Below are 25,869 nucleotides of genomic sequence, written 5' to 3' on the forward strand. Positions count from 1 at the left end.
AGTAGGGCTGCAGAAATGTTTGGGTTGGGACAGCTGAGGGGCAGCGCAGGAACAAGATACCAGTCAGCGGAGGGTGAACTCCAATTTTGTACACTACTGCCAAACGTAGAAGAATGGCCTCCTGAATTGAGAGGTGCTGGGTTTGGACTACAGACACATCTAAAATGGGTGCTCTTATTCCTAAGCAATTGTGGTCAATTTGCAACACAACTGCGTTTTGTAATGCAGATGGTACCTAGAGCATGTCCTAAAAGATACATCTTCACTGCAGATTAGCTCTGCTGATGGAGGTTACCCTGGTTTCAGGGCAATGAGCCATACAGCCATACCAAAGTGTGGTGTTGTATCTTCACAGGTTTGCTCTGCCGGAGTAAGCCGAGCTGCTTTCATTTTTTTGCGGTGAGCGGTGGGAGAGCTTGTCTGTCCCTTTGGCACATGGAGGAGTTACACGAAGGCACTAATGTATTGTCAGCACCCAAGTGAATAGGTACAGTTCAGAAGAGGTGGGTTACCAGCCAGCGTGAAAGCTGTGCCTCAGCTCTAGCAAATCTTCTGGCCTGTCTTCTTTAGAGACCACCTATCCCAGGTTTAAAACACCACCAAATTCAAGCACAAAGGTAAGGGTAATCCCTGTCTAAGAGGCTAAAATAACCAGCAGTGAAGGTGCTACCTCTGTGGGCTGCCACATAGAGCATTTAATTCAGTGTACAGACTTGGTGGCTCAGAGACTATATGAAGGAGAAGCCCCCCAGCACACAGGAGGTGAGAGGCAGCCGCACAGGGCACGCCGGGCTGGCAACCGCGACTGGCCGTCAGGAGCAGGGACTGAACAGCCTGAAGGCACTGGAGAGAGCCCCTCGTTCAGGACAGCATTGGCACTGGTCCCATGGGGCACGTGATGGCCACCTGAGAGTTGATAACAAATGAAGACCTAAACTCAAGTCCTGAGCCTGCTGCTTCCAGGTTTATGAGGTCTGTGTTTTACATCCACAGCCTTGGTAGGAGGGCATGGGGGAATGGCAGAGGAGATGGTGTCTAGGAAGTACATTTCAGCATGCATGTTTCTTCGAAACCGTGACTTTCAAGGAGGTTAAGAAGCAGAGAAGGCAATTCCCATCTGTCTTTCTGTGAAAGGAGGTTCATCTCTCAGTGCAGCCAGAGCTATCTGCTGTGGCAGTGTCACACTCACACTTTGACAGGAAAGACAGTTTCCTTTTGACATATTTGACATTAAGTTGAAGTGATTTAAATCTCTTGGGATTCAAGCTAAGTCTGGGGAAAGGAGGAATGGAAGAGACCATCCATTACGTCTTAACAGGAGCAATCCTAACAAGGACAGAGCCACTACCCAGCTCCCACAAAACTCCCCATGGCCAATGTAGTGTTGCAGTGCGAGGCAGAGGGCCCGCGGCATAGAGACCCTTTCCCTGGAAAACCAGGAAAAGGCAAGAGAGGAGCTGGGGTCCACTGTTGAAGATAATAACATTTTGGTCACGTTTATGCTGCTTCAAGCTGGCAGCGTTATGCTTTCCTGTTGGAATGATATTAGCAATCTTTAAGGACAAATCAGTCAAGTCTCTCTAGAGCAAAATTATTTAAGCTGCTCCCCATGGGTTTTTGGCCGGAGCTGTGGCCTCGTATAACAGGAATTCCTGGTCCCTGCTTTACCCATAAAATAGCAAACCAGGCAGCCCTCGCAGTTCAAATGGAAAATACACAACTATTGTATTTGCTATAGCCTTTCATGCAAACCACAGGACTGACTTTCAAAAGTCTTCAGTCTGATCTCTGGGAGCTACAACTTTTGTTAGGACCCTGGGGCTGTGACAGGAGGTGTGAGGGAACTGTAATATCCTGAGTCACTCACAGTTAAGCACTGCCTGTGCTATCTTGGCTGAAGCCTGCTGCCTCACTGGCTTTTTCACACACAGAGTTGATTTTCTGCATGAAGCCGGACAGAGCGGTGTAGCTAGGGCTTAGACTCAGTATCTCGAGCATGCAAAGCCAATTGACTTCTGAATTTGTGGTAATAACAACTGAAGTGGCTCTGGTTGTTGTGGTGTGTAGCAGTTTGAAGAGATAATGGAGCGAGAGGAGGTGAGTCTGGCTGCCACAGCAGGGATTTGCACTAGGGTCTGCACCACCTCCGTCTCCGTGCTTGGCTGCAAACGGCATGGCCGTGCCGGCTGGGAGAGACGGAGGTGGAAGGCCATGCTGCAGCGGTGCTGGCACCTTGGGGTGCCCACTCCATGCCTGCTCTGGAGGTCTCCAGGCTGTTTTGCAATGAAAGCTGTGGAGAAATCTGCTGAGACTGCCAAGAGCATCACAGGAAATGTTTAAAACCAGGTTGGGTTAAAAGCACTGGGAGGCACTTGGGAGTGGGAACCCCCCTGAACAGCCAAATGGATGGTTCAGTGTCTTCTAGTCTAAGCTCCATGATCTGCACTGGCATCAGAAATACTTGCATCACTTGCTATTTTAAAAGTCCAGCATTATGTTCTATGATAATGTTGGACATACGCAAACCTAGGACTACTTGCTGCAAGGCTGGGAGGGAAAGGGCGTTTTGAGATACGTTGAGGTTCTCCCGAGAGAAACCCTGGTACCTAACCTCCCACCTTCGGTAAACCAGAGAGCCGTTTTCCATCGATTCACAGAAAGCTGACTCTGTTTCCATTTCCCTGCCAGGCATCGACAGCCAGTGGATGCAGACGCTGCGGATGCACCAAATAGCGAAAGCCATTTCTCTCCAGCACGGCCACCCCCACAGCCCGACCACCGTCACCCACTACCTGCCCTACCTTCACAGCCAGGACTCCTACGCCGCTGCCGTGAGGAGGACGCGCGGTCCTGTCAGTTACCAGTTGACGTCCATCAGCCACTCCAGAAACTCCTCTCCCCTCTCGCACAGCTTGATGAGAAACCTCTCGAATCTGCACCTGAACTCGAAAGGCAGCAGCACCTCCAGCACAGCCTCCGACACCCCCTCGGAGAGGGACAGGTCTGCCGGCAAAGGCATAAATGCCTCGCACAGCGGTAACTCCCGCAGCTCCTCGGACGGGCGGCGCAGTGGGACCAGCTCTCCCGTGCCCCCTCGGCACTCGGGAAGAGCCTGCAGGACTTCCTCGCCACCGGCACCCCCGGCCTCCCAGCACCGCCGGTACCCCCGCAGCCCACCCCAGCCCAAGAGCATCCCGGGCATGCCCCCGCAGGGCGAGAGCGAGCCCAAAAGGGGCGAAGGGGAGAGCAGAGTCAGCGAGGGGGGGTGGATAAAGGTGCAGCATGCGAAGAAGCCCCACAGGCAGACCACCGGCAAGCCGGGGAAGGAGAGGCCCAGGGGGAGCTGGCGGGGCCGGAGGACGTTCTGAGGGAGGAATTTGCCCCTTTATCTAACTGAACGTTCATCCTAGAGAAGATACGCCCGCGCCTATTTAATTCTCCGCACCGAAGCCGGGAGGCCACCTCCTTCGCCGCCTGGCGAGGCCCGGGGCCTGCCAGTGGCAGGGGAGAGCTGCCTGCCTCTCCTCCTGTCATGGTCAGCGTCCAGGGATTTCATTTGACTTTCTCCCCTCCCTTTGGCTGCTCGTGTTCTCAGCTGACTGGATACCCACTGATTTGCTTAGTATTTCAATAATAAAATCAGTAAGGCGCAGCCGGGTGCTGTAACAAAAGGCTCTCCGTTTCATCCCTAGGGAAGGAGCTGTGCTGCTACATCTCCCCTCGCCCCACGTATGTCTCCAGACGCTGACTCTGGCTCTGAGCAGGGTCTCCTCACCCCTCATTCAGTCTGCTTCTGCCAGGGCTATAGGAAGAGGTAGTATTTTTATCAGACCAGCATAGTCTGAAAAAACAGGAAGGCAGGGAGATTTTTCCTCAGGTCCACTCCAGTAGCTTCACTTCTCCGCTTCCAGCCTGCTATCTCCTCTCAGGAATTTCTCACCTCCCTCTTCACTAAAAGCCCCGACACCAGCTGCCCAACACCACTGAGCACACTCTGTCACATACACAGTTGTTGTAATCAGAAGGAGAAACAAAAACTAGGCTTTATTCTTTTGTGGAAAAAAATAAAAATAGAGGGAGAAAAAGGCATTGCCTTTATCATAGTTACATCTAACCCCACTGAGGTCTATGATAATAGACAGCAGGCATTTTTTAATTGAATTTTAAAATGTGGCCAGACTGTGCCGCTTTTGTCTTTCAGTCTTCAGGTAGTAAAGACAAGGTCAGTAAAGTTTCTGATTAATGTGGTCTTTAGCTCCACTGAGAACAAAGACACAGCTGCAGACTCACTTGTCATCAGAAAGTTTCTTCTTGGCCTTTTCACTCCAAGTTCATTTCACACAATTAAAAAGGAAAAAAAAAAATGTTAGGGTTTCCCAAGATGCAAGAGGGGGGAAAAAAGGGAAGAAACAGATAAAGGAAACTGAACCCAAAGCAACGCATGGTACCCTCTGAAAGCCAAGAAACTGTAAATTAGAGATGCCTTTGAACAAGGTGCTACATACCATCCATGCCAAGCGGTGCTCGCTGGCGTGCAGTTGTGAGCGATGCTGGAGGAGCTGCTGGCGCGTCACACCCTCAATGACCCCCATCACCATTGCCCCGTCACTGGATGTTCAAAAGGACACGTAAATTCCCTGCTCCACACAAAGGCCACTCCTGGGGTACATGCAGCTCTCCTCCCTCTGATTCCCACCAGCCCCAATGACGGCAGAGCCCCATGGTGGGTTTCCCAATACCTACCAGAGTGAAACGGGACTCACATCTCGTTAATTCAGCACAGGGTCCAACAAAACCAATGGAGCAGGACACAACTGATACCAGGTGTCAGGAATTGGATCTCTGTCATTTAAGTACCTTTTCCTCTGACAACAGTTAAGAGCAGAAAAAATAGTAAGAAGTTTTACCTGGAAGTGAACGGGGCTGCACATGAAGCTCTGTGATAACGAAGCTTGCCGCTTTCTTGTGGCTTCAAACGGGTTGAAAGCTAGTTAGTAACCCAGCTTCTGGCCCTGGTTTACTGAACCTGACAACTAATTTGGGGACGTGGACAATCCACCACTGGACGTTTCTCTGTCACAACTTAGCAGGAGACTGGCATTTTGTCTAGGCTGGGGATCCTTCCCTAACATTTCTTGCCATGACGAAAACGGGCTGGAGAATACCAGCTGACAGTAACCGCACCTGAGAGCACTTGCTAGAAATGTGCTTGTGTTACTAAAATTTGGATACGCACCTCAGGAAGCGAGATCTTGTTTCACGGTTGGGCCTGCACAAATCCTGGAAAGAAATTGCAGGAGTTTGGAAGGGTACATTTCTTTTCCAGGGTGATGAGGATGGCAGTATAGTGGTGCAAGTCTGAAAACAAGGCCCTACCCAGCAGACACTGTGGGCTGGCGGTGGCAATTCAAGATTTATCAGCTGCCTGTGGTTGATTGTCAAGATGTCCAGCAGGATTCCTCTGCTGTTCGTAAGCAATTTAATGCTGTGCCTAATTTTAATCTGCAATGTACTGTCTGTCCACATCTGTCGTATTAAAGTGTTCATTAGCATTTAAAGGAGGAGCGGATGGTATTGATCACGCCTATTAAAATCAAACAATCATGCAATAGTGACTGATTAGAAATCCTCTTGCTGCACCAGCATTGTTGGTTAAAGCAACAGTGAGTGAACTTGTCAAAAAAAAAGCCGCAGAAGGATCTAGTTTTCCATCTCATTTTTATCACTCTTAATTGTGGCTACTCCCTATCTTGCTAAAAATTGTAAGTCAAAATGTGCTTACATTTTCACCTCCCAATACTTTATGAAGCCGAGCAATTTATTTCCATATTTTACCAGCACGCAGCTAGGAGACCATGCACAGCATATGGAAAATCAGACTGTCTTGGGCAACTACATCTCAGCAAATGTCTGCTCTTTGGAAAGGAGTCATGCTGCGTTTTCTTAGGGTTTTCTGTTAAAGCCAATTGTATTTAAGTACCAGTATGTCTAGATTTGCACACTAGGACACACTGCCCTCCATCCATACACATCTCCTCAGCAGTGCTACGTCCTCCCTCCATGGCTACTCTGCAAGTGGCACAAAATATCACTGCTGTAGAGCTGCCCCTTGTTCTCCTGGCTCTCCTTTCTCTTGGTCTTCATATCTCCATGCACTGATGCTGCTGTTTTCTTAATCCCCAAAAGGTACCTGCATTTTCCTTCTCCACAGTTTAAAATGCTCTGAATTATAAGAAGCCAGCTCTGGGATGGCTGCTGGAATCGATGATGAAAAATAGTGGAGAACTCATGAAGGCAAATTCAGGACTGGATGTCCAAAGTGAGTGAGTATTTGGGTCTAGTGGGGAGAATGTTTACAAAATCAGATACATTTTTTTTTTTTTTTTTTAATTAAAGTGGAAGACACTGACTGTCAGGGCTTACACAGAATCTGTTTGTTCATTCGGCAACATTTTACTCCAGATCTTGTGGGAATCACAAGAGTTGCCCAGCTCCCTCTGGATGCCAGACATCGTCGGAAGGGTTTCAGGGTGAACAGCAGTGTCTCTCTCCAGCTGTTGGTTCGTAACCCTGCCGGTGGGCTGGGAGGGAGGAAGCGGTGCTCAGCTCAGACAGGAAAAGCAGGTTAACCTCAGCATTATCGTCCTTGGTTTTCTGAAACCCTACATGCTTCCCCCTGCAGCTGATGTCCTCATGGCATGAGCAAAAATGATGCTGAGACGTCTTTCTTTTTCTGCCGACAAAATGTGTGGTTCAATTTTTTTAAGCTTTTTTTGTGCCTTTCCCATAAACCTAAGGATGTCTTTAAAAAAGGAAGAAAAGAAAAACAGGAGGATGGAGAGCAGGCACTTAACACTGAGGTTATCAATCATTCTGGCTTCCTAAGTACACAAATTTCCCTAGCAGCGCTGGGGTACCTGCCGCTACCATCAGAGGGACAGGTCGTAAAATGCAAGTGTCCTGGGGACCTGCTCCGCAGAGGGACCAACAGCCAGCCCAGCAGCCTGGCGCAGTGCTGCACGGGGAAGGGGCCAAGCAACTGCACTCTCAAGGCACGTGTTCCCCATGTCCTGCAGGTCAGAGGCATGTATGCTGCTGTGCTGCAAACCAGCTGGTGGTTCCAGCACCTGTGAAATTGTGGGCAGCACGTGAATGAGAGACTCCCTGGAGCAAAACCATTGCCCAGTCCTGCAAACACAGACCGCTTTTGTTCACATGCAGCCAGGGCTCTAGAGGGCTCCCCAAGTGCAGCTTGCTCGACAGAGCCGAAGGCATTTCTGGAAGAGGGAGAGCTGCTCAGAGGGCTTTTTTAGCTGCTCATCTGCCTGGGTGGGGAGAGGATGAAACGGCAGAATAACCCGTCTCCCAGCTCAACCCCTCACACAAGCCCTTTCTTTTCCCACGGAGCCTTTGCAAATTCACAGATGGATGATTGTCACAGAGGTGACGGCCCGCTGAACAGTCCAAGGGGCCCCAAAATCATAAACCACCCCAGGCTGTTCCTCACTCTAGCCTTTTGTGACATGACTAGACCGTCAATCCATCCTGGGGCAGCAGAGCTGCAGAGGTTGCTTTGTATGGCTTGGGCAGGAATTTCACCCAGCTCAGTGATTGATATGGGCAGCGCTCTAATCTCTCTCTTGCAACATTTCTAGTTGTTGCTTTGGCCTTGTATTGATTTCAAAGCACATACCGAAACGTTACGCCTGCGCTGCGCTCGTCAGGAAGATAAACAGAAGTAATGGTCAGAGAGGGGAAGTGGGGTGGCCGTCGAACCCCATTTTGCTGGGGAGCGCAGCTGCCAGGGATTCAGCCTGCCCGACTGCCGCCACGGTGCGCTGTACCTCTGTGCTGGGGGGATCTGGTCGTATTGACCGGGTTCATATTGACCCGGTGGGATGGGATGACCGTGGGACCTGGTCATCCTGCGCTGATGCTGCTGAGACCTGCCTGTAGCAGTGGGGACACCAGTGGCCCCTCTGTCTCCCCATCTACACCCGGATCTCAGTGATGCCATGCCAGCGGACAAAGCATTGCCATGCTGCCAGGAATGGTGGTTCATAGATGTTGTTGCTGCTGGTTTATCATTTCCGCGAAACGCTAGAGAAAGCAAACCTAGTTCCTGTTCAGCTGGGAGGGGAGAGCGCCCCTTCGCGCCTCCCCCAGCGCTGCCATGGCTGAGCTAACGCCCCGTGAGAACCTGCTTTCTCGCTGGCATTGGTGTGAAATGGGGAGAGGTGTTTTGGATGTTGTTTACTTTTTAAAGAAAATATTTGCTACTGCAGCTTTGCTCTTTCTAACCTGCTCCCACTGGTTATTTTCTAGCAATTGGCTGTGTCTGACAGCAACGCCACCCTCCCTGAGCACACACCAAAATCCCATACGCTGACCATGATCTGGCAGCTTGCTGAGCCGATTAAAGGAGCAGAAGTTGCCCAAACCCTCTGCGTCCCCCTTCCCTCTTCACTCAGAGCAACAGCCCCTGACCGGGGCACCCCTTACCACTGTCCTCTCCAGCTCAGCTCATCCTGCTGAGGCTCAAACCCCAAGTATTTTAAGACTCTATAAACTTGCTGTCAAGAATACTGGACCATGCATCAAAGATAAGCGCTTTATTTTTTTGATTGTGCTACAGAATGCACTTTGACCTAATTATTATTATTACTTTAGGCTGGGAAAGATGGGCAGTTGCTTTTGTAATTGTGGAAAAACCCCAAACCGAGAGACCTCCTGACATCTCCTGTCACTAAAATGGAACCAAATAGCTGTGCTACCTCTGAAAATTACATCTGACAGAATTATTTTCTGTATATGTGTCCACCATAGAAGGGTTTTTACATAATTTTCTTATCTAATGAAGTGCCAAAGCTTAGCAGTTCAAGCCAGTTTGTTGCAAAAAGTTAGAGGTTATGGAGGAGAAGTCTATTACGGCAATAACACTAATAAGGGTCTGCCAAGATCACGTTTGAGTATGCGTAAACACAGGGCATTTGAGATGAACATCTCAGAGGACAGAGGAATGGTGCTGGGAGACAGCGGCAGCCCGGGGTGGCTGAGAGCCGGGGGTAAAGCGTGCAGCCTCCCTCCGGAGCTCCCACCCCAGCGCCTACGCTCCCCTCAGCCGCACCCCACTGCTCCGGCACTGCCTGCCTGCCTGCCCCAGGGTCGGGGCCTCCTCCTAGAAGCATCACGAGGCAGTTTTGCAGGTGCTGATGGACTACAGACACAAACACTGTGCTATGTGGAATGAAGTGGCTTAATATACCTGGGGCTCAACATACACATTTATTTTCCTGCCCTAGCAAGAAAGGTGGGGGCTCCCTGCAGCAGAGAGAGGGCATTTCCCTCATGCTCTGAAAAAACACAAGGGCCTGAAACCTTGAGGTGTGCCCTGGGGACCTCCCCGCAGGCACTAGCGAGGCACTGGACTGGGGGAGGCTTTCTACCTGTCCCCCCGCTTCCTCCCTCCCGAGGGAGCTGCCAGGAGAGAGGTCCCTGGGGAGAAGGTCAAGCCACCACCTGTCCCCCCACTCCCATCCTCTCCCAGCAACTGCATCTCGCTGAAGGCTGGTGGAGGCGATGCAAATCGACATTCACAAAGAGGCAGTTGCAAAGCTTATATAAAAGGGCAAAAAAACCAGACTGCAGTACGCATTTTTTATTATTTTCTGATAGCCTCCTGTTTCCCAGTTATGCATTTGCAGAACATTTTGTAAGCAATTTCTTTATGATGTGACTTAATCTATTTTGTGTTTTCAAAGGGAAATACAAATCAAAGCCCAGGAGTGAAAGGGCTGGGATCTTGAGCGTTTTAAAAGTGGCTACTGCATATCAACAACAGCTACTTTTGATCAATATTTTTTGCTATGCATTTTGTGGAATGGCTACAGGATACTCAAATGAGCATTATAATTACACTCCCATAATGTGCATCGCAATGCTCTGGGCTCTGAATGATCTGCTACGACATATACTTGGAATAATCATTAAGATTTCGATCAAAACTGACCATATTTCAACCATTCTCTTAGTACGCTGATGAATATAGGTTCCTAGAGGCATTTATCAACTGCATTTTTTCTCTCCCTGGGCTGTATTTATTTCTTCAGTTTTCCTTCTCTTATTCTTTCCATTTTTATGGTCTCGACAGTTTGTGTCAAAGAAACACAGTATCGAATAGGATCAGACCACCTTCAATTCAACATGCAGGATGCATTTGCACCCAGCCTTCATTAATAAGGAACTTACAGCAAAGCACAAGGAGATACAAACCTGTTAAATTAAAAGGGGAAAATATATTTTTCCTTGGAGACAGAAAAAAGGAAAAAGATACTAATTGCATTGTGGAGGTATTTTGTGGAGCTGGTACAGTTGGTCTTGGCTATAAACTGATTATACATGCTAAATATTTACATTTATTTTACAAATTCTGGTTCTACGTCTCAGAGCACAATGCTGAAGTATTCACAGTAAAAAAGTCCTTCATAAAAATTAATGTCCAGCAAGCATGTAGAGGTCTAACTATAATTAAATCTCCAAAAGTGGTCATCCTCCTGCTTCTGTATAAGAACAAGTGTCCTTTCTGGGTTGCAATCAATAGCAGGTTACTTGGTTATATACCTTATTATGTCTTGTATACTAGTGTTAGCCACACACTAGTGGAGCGTGAGATGTGAACAAACACATATGCTTGATCAGATCTTTTACAGCAACACACCTTTCAAGAGAGAGAAAAACAATTAGTGTGTGTTATAGGTTACCCATTTACAATTTACGTCATAAATCAATGTCTGATTATTTCAATGCAAAATGGTTTTAGCTTAATTTTATTGCACTAACAGTTTCAATAACACACTATAATTTGCTCAGATGAAGAGGTGATTGGACAGCTCTTACAGAAATTTTTAATTACTGTCATTAGTGGCTGCAATCTTATTCTTTTCTATGGAGCTAAGATACGTGTTACTGCATTGTGCTACAGGTACTCTGTGGTCGTGAGAATCCAAACTCTCCCCTTCCACTGAAATACTTGCATCTATAAATCTGTGTCGCTGTGCAAGTCCCATCACAGTAATTACTAGCATCACACAAACATTAATGTAGCCACATGCTATTTTAGGCAGGTAGAAATGTATTGCCCCAATTTAAAAAAAAAGAAAAAAGGGATTCCCTGGGCAGCCTGTTCCAGTGTTTCACCACTCTCTCAGTACAGAAATTTTTCCTAATATCCAGCCTGAACCTCCCCTGGCGCAACTTGAGGCCATTTCCTCTTGTCTTGTCGCTAGTCACTTGGGAGAAGAGACCAGAACCCACCTCTCTGCAACCCCCTTTCAGGTAGTTGTAGAGAGCGATAAGGTCGCCCCTCAGCCTCCTCTTCTCCAGACTGAAACTAGAGCATGAAGTGTGTTGTCCATAGTTGAGATAGGAACTATGTTGTCCATAGTTGAGTGTAGGAGAGCCAGGGACGGCGCCGCAGGAGTCCTGCCTCCAGAGAGAAAAGCTGTGTTGCAATGCCGACAGCCGAAATCTGCGGGGTGATGTGCAGGACAGCGCTTGTCCTTCGTCCTGGGGGAACAAAGGTCACTTTTACTGTTTCTGACAATGGAGCTATTGTTGTAGGAGGTCCATGTTCTTGCTACTGCTTGAAGCTCCTAATACGTAAACAACTTTGATTCCCCTAGACGGATGCAGAAAGCGTTGCACGCTCGATCTACTGCACATCCCTCTGTAATTTCAGCCGATTCCCTTAGCAGGTCTTCCAAGGGCCGCTACCATGTACTGCCAACTCATTTCAAGGAAAGACAAGAATTTAAGAGACTATTTTCTTGGAAATACCTGATAAAATACTCCAGATAATCTTTGCTGACATGCGAGCCCTGAGGGGTGAGCTCTCCCTGCAGCTGGGCAGCAGGGGAGACGGAGAGGCTGGTAGCACTGGACAGGCCACGCAGCACCCAGACTGGGGGACCGAACGGGCGGGGATGTTTTCTTCCACTCGCATTGGCCTTATTTGAGTTAAATGTGGCTGAAAATGTAATGATTCCCTGGGTTCAGTTTTGCATGTCCCCAGCCATTGTAAATAGCTGGATGTAGGACAGTGGTGCTGCCTGCATCTTGACAAACATTAAGAAACTTTTTCTGTCATGGGTAAGCCAGTTGGTAAGTTTGTTCTGCTCATCCACCGAGGGCATCTGGGCCCTGCAGGGTAGAACAGGGGCGCAAAGAGCATGAAGAGCCTCTGTACTCGGCTCTGGTGAGGCCGCACCTCGAATACTGTGTTCAGTTTTGGGCCCCTCACTACAAGAAAGACATTGAGGTGCTGGAGCGTGTCCAGAGAAGGGCGACGAAGCTGGTGAGGGGTCTGGAACACAAGTCTTATGAGGAGCGGCTGAGGGAGCTGGGGTTGTTTAGCCTGGAGAAGAGGAGGCTGAGGGGAGACCTTATCGCTCTCTACAACTACCTGAAAGGGGGTTGCAGAGAGGTGGGTGTTGGTCTCTTCTCCCAAGTGACTAGTGACAGGACTAGAGGAAATGGCCTCAAGTTGCGCCAGGGGAGGTTCAGGCTAGATATTAGGAAAAAGTTCTTTACTGAGAGAGTAGTGAAACATTGGAATAGGCTGCCCAGGGAGGTGGTAGAGTCACCATCCCTGGAGGTATTCAAGGAGCGTGTGGATGTGGCATTGTGGGATGTAGCTTGATGGACATGGTGCTGTGTGGTGTTGGGTGGGTTGTGGCTTGTTGTTGTTGTGTGGTGTGGGTTTTGTGTTTTTTTTGTTTTGGTTTGGTTTTTTTTTTTTCCCCCCCAGGTTGGACTCGATGATCTTACAGGTCTTTTCCAACCGTACTGATTCTGTGATTCTGTGATTCTGTGAAGATGAAAACAGGGGAAATGACAGTGGTGTAGGTCACAACAGCCATCTCCTGGGTCACAGACCTTCATCTTCTGGTACCCTGCACTGTACCGTCAGAAGGGAAGCCCCTGCCCTTCACATACTTCCCATTTCTCTTCCCCCTTTCCTGCCCCCTTCTCCCCAGTCCTCTGTAAAATATGTGAGCTGACATACAGAATTTTCAATAAATTAATTCTTTTTCACGTATTAAAAAAAAAGCTGAAAACAGAGTTCACAAAATGTCCTGTCTGGTTTCCCCACAAAGTCCCTACTCTGGCCTATTAATTTTAAAGCCATTTGACTACCTATGTTGTTTGAAGAATGCTGTTTCCATTGAGCATTAAATGGAAAATTAACTGCAGTCTGAAGTATGGATTCAGCTAGCCCCATCAGTACTCCATAACATTTCTTATGATGCTCTTAAAAGCTGTGAAGGTTGGCTACTTTTCTAGTAAAATCCTGATAAGCATGATTCAAGATGTTAAGGGCTGTTACTGTTGAGAAACTGGATCTCTTCTTCCGTGTTAAGTAAACTAGTATTTGTAGATGTTTTTTTCCGAAAGAAGTAAAACTACATCAAAATTCAAGAAACATTTACCCTTCCCAACTGAGCCGTCTTGGCTGGAAACCATCTGGGTGGCAATCCTCCACTAATGTGGATTTAGAGGAATTGACTGTGGTCTGGTGTCCAGAGAACCAGGTTTAGTTCATCTGCTTTTGTGGATGTGCGGAGAAGCCAGCAGTGCAGGTAAGCATGTAATTATGGGCTTATTTAAAACGGAGATTCCTTTACACAACAGATTGCAGCACGTGCAGGAAGAATAATGCCCACAGAAAACCTCCGTGAAGGCTCTTGTACTCTATTGTGCTGTAGCCTATTTACAGGCTTTGGCTTAGAGATGATTTGTGGTGTGCTTTACACAGGCGCAGGTTTGCCTGCGGGCCGCACGTGCACGGGGCCGCCTTCCCTCGTGCCGACTGCAACGGGGACTCGCCTGCTGTTGGGAAGGCACCTGGAACTGCGCTAGCTGCGCTAGTGTTGAGCCCTGCTCAAACCGCAGGATAAACGGAGGATTATAGCGAACACCGGGGCCACAAGTCCCATCCAGCTTCTTCAGGGCTTCTCCCGTTACTATTGCTGCCAAATACTGGTTGCACAGCAGTTATTTGGCTGTGTTTAATGGCTGTATTTGATTTAATGCGGTATTACAAACGTTACATAAAATGGTTTACGATGACTGGTGATCTCTTTTCTTCCGGCCTGTCTTCAGGTAGAATTTTGTTCACAAAGAGCAACGCAGCCAACCTCTTTCCAAAACCCTGTCGCACTGCTGTACTCCCAGGGGAGCAGAGGCAACGGGCGTCACCCACCGCCTCGCTCTAAGGCTGAGCCGCACTCCTGGCGCGCTGGCCGGTACCGCCTCGCTCACCTCGGCAGCGCGGGAACGCGTGCGCGCTGCCGGGTGGGTTTTTCACTGGGGTGCGCTTTGAACGCAGGGCCACCGCAGCCCCATGCTCAGCGGGCCCCCAGGGGCGCCGGGCGCTCGGGGGGTACGCGGGGGCTGCCCCAGCCCCGGGGGCTGGCGGGACGCAGGCCCCTGCCTTTCTTTCGTGAGGAACGCCCCTCTGCCCCTGGAAACGGGCAGGTTTGGGGGTTTTACTTCAGAGTGGTGGAGAGAAATCCAGGTTCGACATACAAAATTAGATCTAAAAAGAAAGAGTTAGAGACTACGTCGGCTCCCCCGGTCGGGGTGCCCTGGACCTCCATCCGCCCGCGGCGGCCCCGGCCCCGCGCGCGCCCCTCCCCTCTGGCACGCGAGTCCCGCGGCGGTCCGACCGGCAGCTTTTCGCGCCACAGGGCCAGGCCCTTGCAGCTCCACAAACCCCGCATGGCGAACAGGAAAAAGAAAAAAAGGGGCCCCCGCACTAGCCCCTCCGGGGGCGCGCCGGGAGAACTGAGGAGCTCCTCAGCAGGGGTGGCCGGGCGGGCGCGGGGCAGGCACTCCAGGTGCCCGACCCCGAGGGGGTGTCAGCTGCATCTGCCAGGACGCGGGCGCCAACGCGGGAAAGGCGCCGCCGGGCCCCGCCCCCCGCGGTCCCAGCCGCTTTGGCGCGAACCTTCAGTTCCCCGGTGCTCGCCCTGCCGCCGCCAGCATGGGTCTGCCGTGCCCGCAGGTGAGCGCTGCCCGCGGCGGGGGACTGCCCGCCGGGCTCGCGGTGCGGCTGCCGATCGCCGCTGCTGGCGCTGGCGGGGCTGTGGCGCTTGCGGCCGCGCTCTCCCGGGGCCCTGCGGGGTCTCACGGCCGGCGCTGCGGGGAGGCTGGTGGGGTCAGGCAGGGCGAGTCTTTGGGCTGGGGCTTGCTGGGCAAGCCGGGGGGAGCGACGTGGGGGCAGCCCCGCCGCGCGGAACAGCAGCCCCAGGCCCCCTGCCTCGTCGCGGTGCTGGGGCGCGCGGGGGTCCGCGCACAGCGGTGCCCTCGCCAGCTTGGCTGGGATAGGGGCCCCGGCTTCGGAGCGGCGTTCGGTGAGGGGCGCGCGGCCCGGCGCCGGCCTCCCCGCGCCCCGGCTCTCCGCCTCCCGCCTCGCGACTGCTCCGGCCGCCGTTACGACTGGGGGCGCGAGGGCGGCCGTTGGGCAGTGGCGCGCGGGGCGCTGCTGCTGCTGCGGCGGGGAGGCGCCTGACGGCAGGGGGTAGGCGGCCCCGCTCTGCGGGCGGCGGAGTACGCGGTCTCAGGGGAGCGGGGCGGAGGGTGTCGCTGTGGGGCGCAGAGGCGGACGGCCCCGCGGGGTGTGTGTGGGGGCGGCACCGTCTTAGCGGGAGGCGGAGAGAGCTGCCGGCGTGCGGGGCCGTGCCCCAGGCGGGAAGGCGCATTTGCGTGCCGATGGCGATCCCGGGTCGCCTGGGCTGGCCTGGGCTGGGCAGTGCGGGCTGGCCCCGTGCTGCAGGCCCTCCGGTGCAGCCCGGCCCGCCGCGGCGGGGCTTCTCCGGCTGGGCGCTCCCGCAGCCGCGGCGGTTGACGCCAGAATCGGCCCCCTTTGTGTCGGGGGCCGTAGCCGGGCCGGGCCGAGCCGGGAAGCGCTTCTGTTCCTCGTCAGCACCAGCAAAACTGCGACGCGTGGGCAAGCGCCAGGAGCGCTGGGGTGCCGCTCCAGCGAGAGGCAGTGTGCTGAACGGTGCTGGGGAGAGGAGAGGACGGGAGGTCTTCAAATGGCTCTGGCTAGTTACTGTTTACACCGCATTGTTAAAGTGTTTGGCGCAGTCGGCTGGGCCCGTGAAGTGGTAACGGTTAGAGCGCTCGACTTGGGCAGCATCTAAGTGGGTGCAGCAGCCTTGGCCTTCGGGTCACTGCCTCCACCCTGGGAAGGTAAAACGGGTCATTGCCAGTAGAAATATCCCCTGGGAAATGAAAATCTGAAGCCCGTCAACAATGTATTTCAACCTTGTAATAAAATAACAACAAACCAGCAAGCTGTTGCGTCTAAAACAGTTGCTTCAAAGCTCCTCTTTTGCGTGGGTATGAGCCTTAGTCCTTTCCTTAACAGCTGCAATGTATTTAGTGTTTGCCTCAAACGAAAAGTAATTAATTAATCAAAGCAGTTTTCTGGGTACGATTTGTGTACTTGTACTTTTTTTCCAGCATTGTCTATAATGAGTGGGGAAGGATACGATTTTTGTGTATATTTCCACTTGGTTGTTTGCATAAAAGAAGTGTTTCTAAATACTGAATAAAACTCATCTATAGCAATGATCAGAAATGTATCAGAGCAGAAACTATTGCCATTTCAAACTTTGGGAATTATTTCAAAGCTGATGATAATTCTGCTGACTTGTATTCAAGACTGTTAAACATCCTGAAATGTTCAAACCTCCTAAACCTCAATTTAAGGATGTTCTTAAAAGCTAGTGTGCTACAGTAGGTCTCTTTTTATTAATGGTGTTGCCGTTGTCCTTTTGCAGCGCCGAGGTTGTTCCGGAAGGAAGAACTTCACAGTGTTCCGAAATACGAAACTGATTCCCATGGAAACATCCTCATCCTCCGATGACAGTTGTGACAGTTTTGGTTCTGACAATTTTGCAAACACAGTGAGTACAGTACAAGAACAAATAAAACTGAATGTGCAGTGCTAGTAAAACCTGCAAAAATGTAAAGCTGGTAAAGCTAGTAAATGTTTTGTGCATGATTAAAACTGCTTGCTCTGCTTATGTTTTTGTACTTATAAATCTATGCTATATGCTGTAATTTCATTTCACTCTTCGCTTGTGCTTCTAGGTGGTAATTGTTGGAAACAGATTAGCTATTTATTCTAGCCTTTGAAATGTCACCTAACCTAACAGGCCTGATAATTTGCAACTGCGGTTCTGAAAACCCTTGTTAAATGCCTTAACTGTTTTTTTTCTTTATTAAAAAAGCTATTTGCTTATACTGCACTTGCAAATGTGAATAATTTTCTGTACAGCTTCAGATAAAGGATATTTTATTCTTCATAGAAACGCAAAGTTAGGTCGGATATTACAGAACTGGCAAAAATTTTTCACGAAGCCTCTGATGATGAATCCTTCTGTGGCTTTTCAGAAAATGAGATTCAAGATGCATTGGTAAGACAGTTGATTTTAGTTTGCAATTTTAAATCAGAATTCTTACACATTCTTAATTGAAAAATAATGGCAGCTTCAACTTGAAAGTGAAATGTTGTCAGAAAGAAACATCATTTTATTTAATTTAATGTAAAGTCTAAGTAGCCATAGTTTCATTTTCTTCTTGTCTGTGTAAAAACCCTCCAAGCTCCTGAGCTTTGCAAGTTCAGAATAAATCTGCCGTATGGATTTTGAAGTATAATACCTCTTAAAACTGTCCTTGCTGGGTGTTACTTTGTTGGACTCTGACATTTCTGTTTTCCTCAATATGAAATGTTACGTTAGCTCATGGACTCCAGCAAACCTGAGAAAAATTTCTGTGTGTATTGACATGCAGCCAGATCCGCACTCTGACAGTGCAACAGGAAATGCTGTACTTCTTTAGCAGCAGAGAAATAGTGATAGGTAGTGAAATCTGCCTTCCTGCTTTTCCGTGACATCAGTGCAAGAGCAGTTTTATTGCTTAAAAAGACCAACAGTTGGTGTTTAGTAGAGAAGACTGAAGTAGTACCATGTTTGGCATAAAATAGATTTGTTGTAACTTCAGAACATGCTGAGGAATGACTAGAAAAGAATAACATCTGACTGGAAGAGGACGTCTCTGAGTTAAATAATACACAATGGTAAAGAGAGTTAGTAGGGGAAAAAGCTGGAATAGATATGTAAGAAAAAGGAATCAATAGGTACACATAATGGGCAACCAGAACCACATACCTGGTTTAATAAAAACCCTGTGCAAATAAGGATCTCCATTTGAGGCTGATGGTCTATGCATATGAAGCAGGGAAGCCTGTTGTTACCTATGACCAAAATAAGACTGTCTTATTGAGTCTAAACCTAAAAGTCAAAGCCTATTGCAAAATGGGCTTTTAAATAAAGAAATTAATTTCTGTCCTCACTGAAGCCTTGGTTCTTGCAAAAGTTGTATGTGAGGCATCAGAATTCAAAGATAAAATATTGGGATTTTATTGATAATTATTTCACTAACTGCCTCTAGAAGGAAGTTTTCATTTGATATCGTTGATGCTGTGAGATGGCTGTTCTTAAAAACTTGGGTTTGACCCTGTGCTGAGAACTGTCTGGTGGCTTTTTTTACAAACAAATAAAATATGTTGCAAAATTGAGCTCTTTAAAGGCAATTCTCTTTCTCACACTCACACACAAATTATGTTTGCTATTAGACCTGCAAGTGACAGCTAAGACTGCTGCAGCTGAAACTAAGCTCCTTTTTCTGATGTGTTGTGGCAGTACAGTGTGGCTCTCTGAGAGTTTTTTATCCCCACATCCCTCCTCCTCCTGCCCCCTTCCCCGCCCCCACCTTAAAATACATTAGAAGACTAGCACTAGAGATGTAAATGTCTAGATTTCAGCCAGATAGCCTCTTTAACCACCCCCAAGCAAAATATTTTTTAATTGTATTTAAATGCAGAACAGCTCACTTGGATTTATATGCTTCCATTGTGGTTTGTTAACAGAAATTGGAATCGGATTCAGAGGAGAATGAGATGAGTGCTGAAAGTGAGGTAGCTCAGAGAAGGCAGAAATCCCCTACTCTAAAAGTAGCCACGAAGTTTCCACCTCGAAGATCGGAGAGGAGGAAGCGTGAGATTGAACCTCTTCCTGAAAAGCTGATGCCTGCTCCAGATTCAGATTCAGACTCTGACCCTGAAGAAAGGGGTGCCATGTTTTTAGAAAAAAGAGCTTTAAACATAAAGGAAAACAAAGCAATGGCAAGTACTCAATGTTTCTCTGCCCCCCCCCCCCCCCCCCCCCCCCCCTTATTCTGCCCCTCCTACCCCTTGACTCTTAGGGGACCTCTTTGGTTTTTCAAATTAACTCTAATGGGAATTATGTGAATGCGTTAAGAGGATTTTACATTCTGAATATTTAAATCTGATACTTTATGTCCACTGGCATGTGAAAATCCATAGACTAAGTACTTCAGTAAAAATCCCTAGGCTGCAAGCCTAAAGAATAGGGCTTTAACATATTAAGTTTGAGCATTTTCAAATTACTTGCAGTCACTAGAACAGAAATAAGACATGAAAGTAAAAAGTTGAAGAGTGACTGCATTTACTATAAGTAATTGTACTTCTAGCCAATTGCCCTAATCTAATAGTCTGTAATAGCACATAAACACCCTTTTAAGGCTCTGCTTCCTTTTTCTTTCTCTTGTTAGCTTGCAAAACTAATGGCTGAGTTGCAAAATGCTTATGGTATCTTTGGTGGGAGAAAATCATTGCCAGCTGTCAGTCGTGTAAGTATAAACTTACTATATTTGCCTTCAGATTTCTGAGAGTCAAATTCTGACATTACAAAACAAGACTCTCAATTAAAAAACTTAATAAACCGTGTAAATCAAAGTCCAGTTCAGAATTTTATTGCTTCCTAAAACAGGCATCCTCATTGTGCAATTCTCTTTTGATTTGCCACTGTATAAAGCAGAACAGATTAATTCATAAAGGTTAGGTGTCTCCATAGGCCAATAAAACTAAACAAGGTGCTGTGTAAATATGTATTTATACAAAGGCTGGTGATAAGGGGGGCAGCTCAGACTTTGAAGCTCAAGCCTGAATATTGTGTGCGTTTGGAGCCTTGGAAAAAAACTGACATTTGGCCTAACTAGGTCCTTAAAGAAGGTTGGCTTGTGAATGGGCGGTGTAATGAATTTCACCGGTAATTTACCTATAAGCTGCGTGAAGGTGGGAACAACCCTAAAAGTTGCAATTCCTCATAGATGCAGGTTCTGCTGCTGCGTGGGGAATTATTGTATCTTATACCTACGTAGACGCAAATGTGCTTTTGACTATTTCTCTGCAGCTAGCAGAATGCCCAAGATGAGTTTGTCTAGGATGTTTTTACCTTGTGTTTTCTGATTTGGGACAGGGGGAGACTTCATCTTTGGGAAAGACAGAAGGAAGGCATGTCTTTTAGGGGAGGAATTCATAGTAGGGACAGGAGCTGTCTGGGGTTTTGCCTGTTTCATTAGGGGCTTTTAAACTTTACCAGGGACGAAAGCGACTTCCAAGAAGTTCGTTGCCCGGAAGCGCTTTGAGGAGGAACCCAGACCGAAGTTCTCGGCCTCGCACAAGATCCAGGTCCCTGATTGAACGTCCTCCTACTCCTTTACCGGAAGAGGACGATAATGACCGGTACCTCTTAGTGAGAAGGAGAAAGATGTCTGATGATTGCCTGGAGGTATGTTGAGGTTCTAGTTCTCCTGTTGCAGGTTGATAATGAAGGTGATTTTGTATCCCTTCAAGAAAATAGCAGTTCATACAAAGTTGATCAACATTATGAGTATTTCATGGCCTGGGAAGAAGTACAGAAAATAGCATGTTGTATGTGTTCTCCATTTCCCCCCACCTTGTCCTTGGAAAAATCACTTCCTCTTGCACTCCAGCAAGATCCAGTAGCTTTTCTGCACCCTGAAGGTGACAGATCAAGGTGCTAAAGCTGCATCCCTATCATATGTCTTTGCAAATATTTATATCTCTTGTTTAAATATATAATGGGTATTTGAGACTTGGCATTGCTTTGGAGATCCCCACCTTGTTAATGTAGCGTTTTTGCTGAAACTAGTACTAAAAGTATTGTGTCTTCACTATTCAGCATGAAGCCCAAACTCCCAGGAGGGGTCACCGTGGTGCCATGGCTTTTCCACACATTGTGCGCCCAGTTGAGGAGATAACAGCAGAAGAGCTGAATAATATCTGTGGATCTGCAAGAGATAAAGTATATAACAGGGCCATGGTAAGTCTATTCCAACTTTGTGAAATGCATACCTTGTGCAGTCATTTTCTTGTTATTCCCTGCTTGTGGTCTAGCATCAAATGGAGCATACTCCCTCTCACTGAGAGGAAGGATGTGATTTTTTTTTTTTTTTTTTTTTGGACAAGTATGCCTGAGATCTTGAAATGTCATCTCTTATCTTTTCCTGAATTTGTAGAATGGCTACCAAGCCAGTTAACTTGCTTTCATCCTGGAACAACTGTAGTACCTAGGCAATACCAGCCAAGGAAAGTGATTAACAGACACTGAAGATTGATTCAAACTTGCAAGGTGGCTTTGTGTTTCAGGATAAGCACTGCTAGCTGTAAAAGAGATTGCATGTTAAATGATTTATTCCCCTAACTAAAGAGCCATCTTTAATGTCTTGTTTCCTGAACTACTTTCCCTGTGTTCTAGGGATCCACCTGTCATCAGTGTCGCCAAAAAACCATAGACACCAAGACAAATTGTCGTAACCCTGATTGCGTAGGAGTACGGGGCCAATTCTGCGGGCCATGCCTCCGCAATAGATACGGGGAAGATGTCAGAACGGCATTGCTGGATCCGGTAAGACAATTTTGGGTATTGGCTTTATTATGCTTAACTTGAGCAGAGAGATGCATTGGTTACTCATAGCCAAAGAGATTTTGCAGGGGAACTGCTTACAGTGCTGTAGTACATAAGGCAGCCCTAGTTTGATTCAAACTGAATCACAGAACCTTGTGCTGTGTAGAACTCATTGTAGTTACTACTTCTGTAGCTTTATTTGCAGGAGTAAACTACGAGAGCAGAGCAGCTGCCAAAATATTCTTGTGTTTGAGCACCAGAATAGTGTTCTCTTTTGCCTTGCATTAGTGCTTAATGCCCTATGGAAAGGAACTGTATTGTGGACAAAGTGCTGCTGTTGTGGGCTGTGGAAGTAGTGCAGGAATTGAGCAGAGTGGAATGTTTCCTGTAGTTATGTGCAAGGCGGGTAAAGGAGAGTTTAATGCCTTACAGATTGAAGAATGTGTATGCTTGTACTGGTTTAGACAACTTCTGCAATGCTGATGTTCACTGCAGAACTCTGTGTGGAGCAGGGCCCTCTTAAGTTGCAGGTGCGAATTGTGTCTAGCATTCCGGTTCAGTTAAAAAGGCTTGTTGTCTGTCTTTTGTCTAGACCTGGAGGTGCCCACCATGTCGTGGAATCTGCAACTGTAGCTTCTGCAGGCAGCGAGATGGCCGATGTGCTACAGGTGTCCTGGTCTATCTGGCCAAGTACCATGGCTATGACAATGTCCATGCCTACTTGAAAAGGTAAGCAAGCCATTGTGTCAGTGGCATGGCTCTGCTCTAAGTGGGATAAGCAGCTCAAAACTGGGAGAAGAGAGCTCTCCACATCCCAGTTTGTCAGGGAAATATCAAGATCAGTCCATGTTGCCTTTAGAATCTGAGATTTTGCCATATGATTTTTCTGACATGTTGGTTCTTACCCAAAACAAGTGGTATATCCGCTCTGTCTTTTGGCTCTCGACTTCAGCTGTGTTTATTGTTAGGGCTTCCACTAATTTGTCTAAAGAGTTTAGAAATGGTGTTTTGCTACAAGCTAACTCATGTTTCTACTTGTCTTTCAGTCTGAAACAAGAACTTGGAATGGAAGACTGAAGCTGTGACTGCGTTTAAATTCTGTATTCTTTCACCAATGTTGTATTATTGCCTACAGTGAATTGTTTAACCAAATGACATTACAAAGCCAGTGCCTTCTTTCACTCCCCTTTTGGGTAAAAAAGGATAAAGAACTTCCACTTAATCTCAGTGCAAATCATACTTGGGAAAACTGTTGAATTGAAAGTCTTTGCCCACAGGCCATTGTTTTCTTTTTAAACAACTTTACAAATCAGATAGCATCAGTCCTTGCTTTCATGCCAGTAACTTTTTTTTTTTCCCCTGAAAGGAGATAGGGCTTTAAGCCATTAGACTTTTAATCATACAGTGATCTTGTGCTGCAGGTTTATTTATGCTTTGAAGTTGATCACAAAAAGACATAGATGTTCTGAAAATTCAGGCCACTGTTCCCCACAGAACCAAGCAGGGAAAGGCATGTGCTTAACTCCAGGCCAACTTCTGCTGCCATACAGGCTCTTACTGAACATAATGATCAAATAGAAGCTAAGAATTCTCTATAACAACAATGCATTCTTAAGTTCAAAAAGGAAGCACTAAAAGTTACAGCTGAGCAGTCTCCAAGCACTAATATTTGGTTTTATAGAGTACTCAAAGTGCACATTGGCCATTTTAAGGGAGATTCTCCAAGTGACTTCGAAAATGCAGCAGAAGCAGTTGGGGGTGGCACTTTCTATTTTTGGAGGAGGCCACTGCTGAAAGCTTCTGTAGCGCCAGCACTAGCATTTCCTAGTAGTGACAGTATACATTGTGGAGAGACCACTCTGTCTAAAACAGAATATATCCTTTGTTAATTACTGGTTTTATACGTTGTTTTCTCCCTGCTCTAGCTGCAACTGCAGAACTGCTTCTTTGCAGAATCAGCACTGGTCCTGGGTAAGAGGGATGCCTCCAGACCAGGGCTTGGTTAAGTAGAGGGGTAGTGGTTCATGTGGCTGTTGGCCAACTACAAATGGATGAAAGATGGTAACTTGTTGAATTTCATTATTGGGAAAAGGGGCAGTGACAAACAATGATTGGAATCGGAAGCTTGAATTTTTTTACCCCTGAGGAAAATTAAAAAGCAAGGACTTCCTAAGCCACAGTCCAGCTTAAAGTGAGTTATTGTTCCAATTGCATAGAGCAGCACAGATAACGTTCTCAAGAGACACCCTGGTTATAGTACCAGATGAAGAAGAACAATTGCCTCATCAAAAAGGCTTTTAAAAATAAATAAAAAGGGCAATGTAAAGGGTTGCATACAGTTTGTGAGCACTTAGAAATGTGGTTAGTGCTGTGGTCTTGTCCTTAACAGTCCAGCCATATTTCTGTATCTGGCTCTGCATGATTGTAGAAGGATATTTCACATGATGTTAATGAAGCATGAGTACAGCAAAAACAGAGTTGAAGAATTCTTGTGTGCTGTGTGGATGGGGTCTTGTGTACTCAGTGCTGTAGAAAAGAAGGTGCCATGAAAATTGCATCCAGATAACCACAGAGTGTATAAATGGGCTTAGTTTGGTTATGGAAACTACTGTATAAGCTTTTTATAAGATTTAGAATGCAATTTTATAAATGTACAGTTGAATAGCAGAAGAACCTACTTGCTTTTATTGGGCACTAGAACAAAACATGGGTTTAGACTTCTCTGCTTACACAGTATTTGCACTGTGTGTATACATAACGATCCACAGTTTATACCTTTCTGGGAATTATATCTGTGTGAGTGAGGGGAGGAGAGAGGAATTTAGAAATAAAAGATATTTATGTCTCAGACTTGCAGTTCTGTTTCATAAATCATCTGTCCTATTGAAAATCTCCTGTCCTCTCTTTGTTTTTATAGTGTGAATAGCTGTGCAATCTGAGGTGGAGAGTGTTCTACCCTCTAGGTACATTTTGTGAAGAAGGAACTCTAGAAATGTTCTGAGAGATAAGAGTGACTTTTTTTCTAATTGCCTTCTGATGTCTAGAGTGTGAAAGGACTGCGCTAAAAGCAAACCCTTGCGTCATAACATGGAAACTGCTGTATTTAGATTTACTCAGAGCTACAGTGTTCTGTACAAAGTTTTTTATTTTGAAAATAAAAATTTTCTGCGTTAGAACTTTTGCCTCTTAACTGTTTTTTAAAAAGCCCATTAGAGCTGTTCTTAGATTTTTACCACCTTTCAGGTAAACTTTGGTTGCGAAGTAAAGGAGTCGGTTGCTCCTGTCATACCTGGGGGAGCAGTGGGACTAGGACATCTTTCTCTCCCCAGCCCTGTGTCCCTGAACCAGGCTTGCTCTGATATTCATGCTGCTTGGATTGAATTGTTTGGTACCTGATGACTACCTTGTGGTGCTAGAAATATATAGGTGCTGAGTTCAGGCAGGCCGGATACAGACTTCAGGCACGTGTGCTATGTGCTTACCCTTCTGCTTTTTTTTCTATGTTTTTTTTAAAACTAGATGCCTACATCCTCATCTGAGAAGGATGAGGAGGATATTACCATTTCAGACACAAGTCGAAGTCAGGTGCCTGCTACTATATATTTTTTTTATTTATTTGTTTTTTCCTGAACAAACTCTTAAGTAACTTCTCTCGGGAGCTCTGCTGGTGCGGAGAATGACCTGGGGGGGCTTTGATTGCAGGCTGACAGTCCTGAAGACTGTTTTTGATACTTGTGCTGCTTGCTTTTGCATCAGTGTAGCTGGGTCTAGAGAGAGGAGTTATATGAGACTCTGGCAGAAGATCACAGAAAGCTGACCTGTAGTGAGAGGAAATGGGAAAGAAGTGATCAAGCAGAGTGACTGAGCTGTCCCCAGATACTTTCTACTAGTAAAATCCTCATGTCATTACTGTCACCTAAAAGCATCACGCTGCTGGTGATGTGAGAAAAAATTTGTATGTAATTGTGTAGTATTTTAGTATACGGTTTATGTGATGATTTTGAGG

At 47.2% G+C, this 25,869-nt stretch overlaps 2 protein-coding genes across 2 annotated transcripts in view; both read left to right on the plus strand.

Annotated features, from left to right (window-relative positions):
* MAP3K20 (mitogen-activated protein kinase kinase kinase 20) overlaps nt 1-3,368 on the plus strand; it is a 92,728-nt gene extending 89,360 nt beyond the window's left edge. The window contains exon 20 of the mRNA XM_059820211.1: nt 2,689-3,368. Coding sequence (XP_059676194.1) covers nt 2,689-3,368 — 680 coding nt within the window. The remainder of the gene's footprint in view (nt 1-2,688) is intronic.
* Nucleotides 3,369-15,044: 11,676 nt separating this feature from the next.
* Nucleotides 15,045-25,018, plus strand: CDCA7 (cell division cycle associated 7). Its single transcript, XM_059820404.1, has 10 exons — nt 15,045-15,064; nt 16,848-16,973; nt 17,379-17,486; nt 19,001-19,255; nt 19,705-19,780; nt 20,515-20,723; nt 21,138-21,278; nt 21,714-21,863; nt 22,456-22,592; nt 22,910-25,018. The coding sequence occupies exons 2-10, from the start codon at nt 16,908-16,910 to the stop codon at nt 22,938-22,940; spliced, it is 1,173 nt and encodes a 390-aa protein (XP_059676387.1). The 5' UTR covers nt 15,045-15,064; nt 16,848-16,907; the 3' UTR covers nt 22,941-25,018.
* Nucleotides 25,019-25,869: the final 851 nt, after the last annotated feature.

The sequence above is a fragment of the Gavia stellata genome, chromosome 8 (genome assembly GCF_030936135.1).
Source record: "Gavia stellata isolate bGavSte3 chromosome 8, bGavSte3.hap2, whole genome shotgun sequence".
Taxonomy (NCBI): Eukaryota; Metazoa; Chordata; class Aves; order Gaviiformes; family Gaviidae; genus Gavia; species Gavia stellata.